The sequence below is a fragment of the Musa acuminata genome, unplaced genomic scaffold, assembly GCF_036884655.1.
Source record: "Musa acuminata AAA Group cultivar baxijiao unplaced genomic scaffold, Cavendish_Baxijiao_AAA HiC_scaffold_1137, whole genome shotgun sequence".
Lineage (NCBI taxonomy): Eukaryota > Viridiplantae > Streptophyta > Magnoliopsida > Zingiberales > Musaceae > Musa > Musa acuminata.
In genome coordinates, this window is record NW_027021349.1 from 2,971,042 (window position 1) to 2,979,187 (window position 8,146).

At 45.1% G+C, this 8,146-nt stretch overlaps 1 protein-coding gene across 2 annotated transcripts; it reads right to left on the bottom strand.

Annotated features, from left to right (window-relative positions):
• Nucleotides 1-693: 693 nt before the first annotated feature.
• On the bottom strand, nt 694-7,879 carry LOC135671035 (uncharacterized). 2 transcript variants are annotated; one of them, XM_065178907.1, is made up of 3 exons: nt 5,978-7,879; nt 1,660-1,881; nt 694-1,568 (listed from the first exon to the last, which is right to left on the bottom strand). In XM_065178907.1, exon 1 carries the CDS (start codon nt 7,877-7,879, stop codon nt 6,752-6,754), a length of 1,128 nt encoding a protein of 375 aa, XP_065034979.1. In that variant the 3' UTR covers nt 694-1,568; nt 1,660-1,881; nt 5,978-6,751. The 2 variants fall into 2 exon arrangements, with proteins under 2 accessions (XP_065034979.1, XP_065034978.1); XM_065178906.1 differs by having other exon boundaries at nt 694-1,881.
• Nucleotides 7,880-8,146: the final 267 nt, after the last annotated feature.

Below are 8,146 nucleotides of genomic sequence, written 5' to 3' on the forward strand. Positions count from 1 at the left end.
CTCTACCAAATCGCTGTAGATTTCTCATGTTGCAGCTACCTCCTTTGCTGCACCTCTACTGTAGCTCTCTCCTCTGCTGTAGCATCACTGTAGCTATCTCCTCTACTGCAGCATCGCTGCAGCTTCCTCCTTTGCTACAGCTTTCTCCTCTGCTGTAGCATCGCTGTAGCTTCCTCCTTTACTATAGCATCGCTGCAGCTACCTCCTTTGCTGCACCTCTGCTATAGCTACCTCCTTTACTGCAGCTTCCTACTCTGCTATAGCATCACTGTAGTATCGCTGCAGCTTTCTCCTCTGCTGTGGTTGTTTGCTTTGCATCGATCTAAGATTGGTATTCTTGATTGAAGCACATCTTGTGAGGGCATGATAGCAGATAAGATTCTCCTAATTATATGAATAAATCTTACTTTGATAAGATTTCTATGAGAATCTCTTTAATAATTTTTCTTATCTTTTATTCTTTTCAACATATTGGTTTGAGTTTATAAATAAGAACATGCACATAACTTCGATTTAAATATGCAACAAGCACACCCAATGGATGAGGAACATGACACTCGGAGAATGATGGTTCTCAACCATATCCACTCCCACCGAAAGCTAATCGATCCATTTGAGTCCTGCAACACGGATTCAAGTACCATGTTGCAATCGAAGACCAAGTATTGCACAGTAGACGCTTTACGATCAGGATTGAACAGAATCAGCGACCTCTATGTCTCCTTTTAACTTCAAACCTAAAGCAACGATTTGTAGAACAGAGCACAATTGATTCATTTTCTACGTTTCTCCAGATCCACCGCAAGCCATCGCTGGAGATTTGTAGGAAGAACGGGCCGAAATCAATTCTCCCTGACAGGAGAACGAACACCAAATTACATTGTTTTTTGATGTTGGGATGATCTCCACCAGTGAGTCACAATCGCTCTTACTGGAGCCGAGAAGACGGACTTGGTGAAATCTTGGTGAGTGAGGTGGGAAATGGGAGACGTGTATGATAATGCTGCATGTATTACAGATTCATCAACTAATTTTACCTGTCTTTTTCGTATTTTCTTGAGAGAATCTAGCGTGGAACATCTGGCTTCTATCTCTTTAGATAGATATGAAAGAGATCTCAGCTGGAGTTTGGCTTGATGCTGAGACCAGTGCCGTGGAGAAATCCTGACTGTGCGTCAACCAAAACAATTCCACCATGATTAGCACATGGCACATTACACTATCTTTTCTCCAGAGACGTGCAGCTTCTTCCCACCATAGGAGAGATGCAAGAATGACACTTCGGTCCATCTTTATCCCTAACCGAGTCGATGTCTTTAACCAAGTTGCGTAGGGCAACGTCACGCATATGCTAAAATGGATGCAGCTAACTTTCCTACCATCACCCGCCAACCAAACCAGTCCGAGAGAAGTAGTAACACTTGAAACGGAAGCTAAGAACATAGTCGAACATGCCAGAATTAGTCGTAGTGTTTGAGACGGTGCAGACACTGTTATTTATTACCCTGAGATCTACGTAAGTCCTGTGCTTTGCGTTCTCGAAGTCGGAGAGTTTGACATCTCGCCACCTGAACCAATGAATGCATGCAGCCGTAAGAAAGAAGCCTGCCTGCCTGCGTCTATCTATTATCGTTGTAATGCAGCAGATGGAAAACATGCCTTCCAGTCCCAAGCTTCCACTTCGGCGGCAGAGAAGGAAGGGCCTCCGAACTCGGCGGGGAGAGACTTCGTGTCGCTTGGGCTTATTGTATGCATGGTGGAACCATGGCCAGTGGCTCCACATTCATGGGCGGCACAGCCACCAGAGCTAGCGAGGTCTTTTCCGATGATGATGCGTCGCTCTCGGGGCAGGTCGATAAAGGTTGGGGCATGGCATTAGATCTGTAGCAGAAGCAGCAGAGGCATTTGGTGGAATCATATGAAATGTACAAAATGACCAAAGTACTTAGAAACATTTAATTCCTTAAATATAAAGAAAGTAAATGTGCTCATCAAATTTGATCTAGAAATGAACTTTTCTTTGTTCTTTTTTGGCTACATAATGTGAGAGAGAATTTATGGGAGTGTGACAATAACCTCAGTTTCTTCAGCTACACTAACCTTAGGTTTCTTCAGCTGTACCAGCAAACCTGGTAACATATGGAGGACTAATTACACATCAGAGTTTAATTTTGGGTCAAAATAAAATCTTGTACTACGCCATGTAAGATCTTAGCAGTAAATCTGCTAAATTTATGGAATGAGCCTTTAAAACCTTTCCAAAACAATATCGTAGAGGTTAGAAAACAAAGTTGGAGGGATCTTTGGGGACAAATTTGAGACATCTCTCTAAGACTTTTATGCCAACTCGGGTTAGCAAGATCCAAATATAACACAAACTAACTTATCATCCTTATCCGAGTGTAAATAGGTTTTCTTATTGGTTGATAATAAAAATATACCAAAACTTAAATGGGGTTATAATATTTTTTTTGACAACATTATAATCGGATCGATGCACCTTATAGATCAATCTACTACAAAGGACAAAAGATTAGATGTTTTGTCAAAGGAAAAAAAAATTGTTTAGAAAAAAAATAAAAAGAGAGAGTATCTTTCATCAAAAGTCCACTATGAGGTTTTTTTTTGTTCTGAGATTTCATCCTAAACATATTTAGGTATAACACACAAAAGTCCACCAAAAGAATTTTTTTGTTATGAGATTTCATCCTAACATATTTAGGTATAACGCACAATTACTCTTGTAATTATTTAATAGACATTCTTAGGTTAGTTTCATTTTTTACATTTTCAATAACTAACATAAATATATAAATATTCATTTGTAAAAGATCCTTGAACTAAAAAAAATTATAAAAAATCAAATTGGTCTCATGACATATTCTTCCTATTGAGCTGAATACTCATGGGTTCATCCCATAGTGGGGGTTTAACAGCTCATAATCTACTCCTCTTTGACCTAACCCTAAATCCAAATTAGGGGATGCGGTGGCTATGAAAAGAGAGGACAAAAAACTACAATAACTAGACAGAATACTACAGTTACATGATTCCAAAAAAAGGAGGAGAACAAGGTAGAAAAATAAGATAAAGAAAGGAAAGAAGACAAGGATAACACAGTGAGACTATTTTTAATCATCCAACAGTGTTTTCATCTCAGGTTAGATCAGATTTACAGTAAATTCTTACTGTGATTACTTAGGGAGAATTTGGATATTGTACACAGTGACATAATCCTTATATCCCAGTTATTCTCTTATGATTGTTGTTAGGGTTTTGGGCAAGAGATTGAGATTTGTATATCCATTATTCTTATAGTGGATTATCTCTAGTTTGTCCCATGGCTTTTACCTTTCATGTTGGTGGGATTTTCCACATAAATCTTGGTGATTTATTTGATTGTGATTCCATTTAATTCCGTTACGTATTATGGCCTATTAGTATTTGTTAATATACAAGAGTTTATTTCTCTTTATATCTCGTCAACTACTATCATATTAGGGTTTTGGTGATTTAATTTTGTATTTGAACATGGAGGTCGTCAGTAGTGTTTCTCGCATGATTAGTTTGAATGGAAACAATTAGATGATATGAAAATAAAAAATGAAAGATCTCTTGTATTATAAAGATTTGTATGGATTTTTGCAGGGGGAAAGTGCAAAACCCACGACTATGACAGATGATGAGTGGAAGTGGTTAGACCGAAAAATAATTGGGTTTATTCGAAAGTGGCTCGATGACAATGTCTTTCACCATGTTTCTATTGAAGTTCTGCATATTCTCCTTGGAAAAAGTTGGAAGGTCTCTATGAAAGAAAAACAATTGGTAACAAAGCTTTCTTGATAAGAAAACTTATAAACATGAAATATAAAGATGGTACTTCTATTACTGAGCATTTGAATGAAATGCAAAGTATCACTAACCAGTTATCCTCTATAAAAATATATCTTTATGATGAGTTGCAAGCATTGTTACTTTTTAGTTCATTATTAAAAAGTTGGGAGACATTGGTGGTTTCCCTCAGTAATTCTACGCTAGATGGTGTTATCACTATGAGTCAAGTAATAAGTAGTTTGTTGAATGAGGAGTTGAGAAGAAAGAATTCAGTAATGTCTCAGAATGATTCATAAGAGTTTATCTCAGAGAACAAAGGAATGTCAAAATCTAAGGATAGAAGCAATTCACGCATGAGTAGAAGCAAGTCAAGATCAAGAAAAGATATTATTTGCTACAACTGTGGTGAGAAGGGACATTACAAGAAATTTGCAAGTAACATAAGAAGAACAAAAAAACGAGAAAAAAAGTGGAGTCTACAAAGTCAAAAGATAATACTACAACTATAGTACATGGTGGTGATTATTTGATTTTGTCTCCTTTTGATGATATTTTTTCTTGTGTATGTTAGAATCTTGAGTGGGTGATTGACACAGATGCTTCTTATCATGCTACACCACGAAGGGAGTTTTTTACAACCTACAGGTGTGAAAATTTTGGTGTTGTTAAGATGGGCAACTATAGCACGATTGACATCGTTGGCATGATTGATATCCATATAAAGACCAACCTTAGCTGCAAGTTGGTGCTTAAGGATGTGAGGCATATGGTTGACTTAAGATTGAATTTAATTTTAGTTGGAAGACTAGATGATGAAGACTATGATAGTAGATTTCACAAAGAGCAATGTAAGCTCAGTAAGGGTTCTCTTATTGTGGCTAGTGGAAAGAAATATCACACCTTATATAGGTTGCAGGCCAAAGCTTGTGGTGAGTAGCTGAATGCTATAGAGAAAGACTTCAGCATGGAGTTATGGCATAAGCGATTGAGACACATGAGCGAGAAGGGGCTGCAAGCTCTTTCCAAGAGAGAGCTATTGCCAGACCTCAGAGATATACATTTGAACCTTTGCATTGATTGTTTGGCTGGTAAACAATATAGAGTTTTATTTGCTAGTCCTTTTATGTCTTGAAAAATGCATGCCATAGACCGTGTTTATACAGATATATGTGGTCCTTTAAGGATAAAAACTCCAAGTAGATCTATTAATGTTCCTAGCATCAATGGTGCACTTTATTTTGTCAATTTTATAGATAATTTTTTCGAAAAAGTTTGGGCCTATGTTATGAAGACCAAAGATCAAGTTATTAATGTTTTCAAAGAATTTCATGCTAGAGTTGAAAGGGAGACAGAAAGACAATTGAAATGCATAAGATCAGATAATGGTGGTGAGTATACATGATTGTTTAATGATTATTGCAGGTCACATGATATCCAAAATGAGATTATAGTTTCTGGTACACCTCAGCATAATGTAATTGTAAAGAGGATGAACCACACCATCATGGAAAAGATCAGATGTATGCTTTCACAAGCCAAGCTACTCAAAAAGTTTTAGAATGAAACTTTAAGGACTGCAGTTCATGTGATCAACTTGTCACTATGTACAACCCTAGATGGTGACATTGCAGAGCATGTATGATCAGTGAAAGATGTTTCCTATACGTATTTAAGAGTATTTGGTTGTCATGCATTTGCACATATTCCGGATAATAAGAGGTCAAAGCTGGATGGTAAGACTAAAGAATGTATTTTTCTTGACTACTCACATTAATAATTTGGTTACAAGTTTTGGGATCCAGAAAAGTAGAAGGTGTTTAGAAGTAGAGATGTGGTCTTCTTTGATGATCAAACCTTTGAGAATTTGAATAAGAAGGCACCAAGAAAGGCTTCTATAGAAGGATTAGTATATTGTGACCCAATTACTCCTCCAGTATATTAGGGTGATGAGGGAGATGTACAAGAAGATGGTGTATAGCTTGATGTTGATCTACCTATAAGACATGTTGAGCAAGAAGAAATTGGAAAGCAACTTCCCATAGAATCTCAATTGAGAAGATGTTCTAGACAACGTCAACCTTCTAGAAGATACTCTACATATGAGTATGTGATGCTTACTGATGTAGGTGAACCAGAGAGTTACCAGGTGTTAGTGTAAGTAACTTATTAGCCGTGGCCTCGGGGCCGTCGCGGCTCGGTTCGGGTCCGGAAGGCGGTGATCTCCTTGGGGGCGCTCCTCGAGGTCTCCCTGCAGCCGAGCTCGGTGGTTCGGGTCGGTAGGTCGGGTCTTCCCGGTCGGGTCGGCGGCTCGGTTCGGGAGGCAGCTTGGTTCGACGATTCGGGTCGGCGGCTCGGGTCGGGAGGCAGCTCTGCCGCAGCTTCGGGAAGAGGCAACACCGTCTCGCACCTGCACACAGGTCGGGCCGGGAGCTCGGCCCGACCCCTCCGACGATCAAGTTAGAGAAGGATGTGGAGGGGATTGTGGATGAGGCAGAAGAAGAGCCTCTGAGTGTTGTGTTTGAGTGAGTTCCCCCCTTTTTGCTTAGGACTCAGGGGTGTTTATAGAGAAGGTTTGATGTTACCGCTGGGGTTGTGTGGGAGGCCGAGCTGCTGCAGGGTACGGAGAGCCTCGGGCAGTGTGTTGCTCAGGGGGTTGCGTGGGAGATCAGGGGATCGCAGGGTATGGGCGAGCTTCAACCATTACCTTCTTCTGCCCCGTCCGGCTGTGCTCGGTCTGCCATTTTTTGCCATATCATATGCCCCCCCGAAAGGAGCTATGCGTCGGTTCTTGCATGCAGGGGGTCCGATGCATGGCTTTTTACTTCAGGTGGGCTGGTCATGCATATCCGAGGCGTATGAAGTAGGCGGGCTAGCCGCGCGGACGTGTCTCGTGCAACATGGGGCCGAAGTGCGCAACTCAGTCAGGAAGCCGAGCAGGGTTAGACTCGGGGCCGATGGAGCCGATGAGGGCTGAGGAGCACAACGCAGGCGTGGTGACCGCGCAGGCGTGATTTCGGGAGGCATAGAGCCGAGGGCCGAGGAGCACAACGCAGGCGGGGTGACCGCGCAGGTGTGGTCTCGGGATGGCGTAGAGCCGAGGGCCGAGGAGCCCAACGCAGGCGGGGTGACCGCGCAGGTGTGGTCTAGGGATGGCGTAGAGCCGAGGGCCGAGGAGCCCAACGCAGGCGGGGTGACCGCGCAGGTGTGGTCTAGGGATGGCGTAGAGCCGAAGAGCCGAGGAGCACGACGCAAGCGGGCAGGCCGCGCAGGCGTGGTCTCGGGTGGCGTAAAGCCGAAGAGCCGAGGAGCACGACGCAGGCGGGCAGGCCGCGCAGGCGTGGTCTCGGGTGGCGTAAAGCCGAAGAGCCGAGGAGCACGACGCAGGCGGGCAGGCCGCGCAGGGCGTGGTCTCGGGTGGCGTAAAGCCTGAAGAGCCGAGGAGCACGACGCAGGCGGGCAGGCCGCGCAGGGCGTGGTCTCGGGTGGCGTAAAGCCTGAGGAGCCGAGGAGCACGACGCAGGCGGGCAGGCCGCGCAGGGCGTGGTCTCGGGTGGCGTAAAGCCGAAGAGCCGAGGAGCACGACGCAGGCGGGCAGGCCGCGCAGGCGTGGTCTCGGGTGGCGTAAAGCCGAAGAGCCGAGGAGCACGACGCAGGCGGGCAGGTCGCGCAGGGCGTGGTCTCGGGTGGCGTAAAGCCTGAAGAGCCGAGGAGCACGACGCAGGCGGGCAGGCCGCGCAGGGCGTGGTCTCGGGTGGCGTAAAGCCTGAAGAGCCGAGGAGCACGACGCAGGCGGGCAGGCCGCGCAGGGCGTGGTCTCGGGTGGCGTAAAGCCTGAGGAGCACGACACAGGCGGGCAGGCCGCGCAGGCGTGGTCTCGGGTGGCGTAAAGCCAAAGAGCCGAGGAGCACGACGCAGGCGGGCAGGCCGCGCAAGCGTGGTCTCGGGTGGCGTAAAGCCGAAGAGCCGAGGAGCACGACGCAGGCGGGCAGGCCACGCAGGGCGTGGTCTCGGTTGGCGTAAAGCCAAAGGGGGTGTCCTCGAGCATTAAGCGACCGAGGAGGCCTCGGGCATTATGCGACCGAGGTGGTGGACTCGGCAAGCATGGAGCCGAGGCACTCGGCGCAGGCAGGCTGCGGCCGAGGGACGTAACCCAGGTGGGCAAGGCGATGGATATGGTCGATGAGTTCGGCGCGGGCAGGCTGGCCGCACAGACGTATCTCGGGGTTTATGGAGCCGAGGGGCACGACGCAGGTGTACTGGCGGCACTGGTCTGTCTCGGGAACATGGAGCCAAGGAGCACGACGCAGGCGGT

What these genes read in the sequence shown, in the direction of transcription:
- LOC135671035 (XM_065178907.1), bottom strand. Translation starts at nt 7,879, where the DNA reads ATGCTCGAGGACACCCCCTTTGGCTTTACGCCAACCGAGACCACGCCC.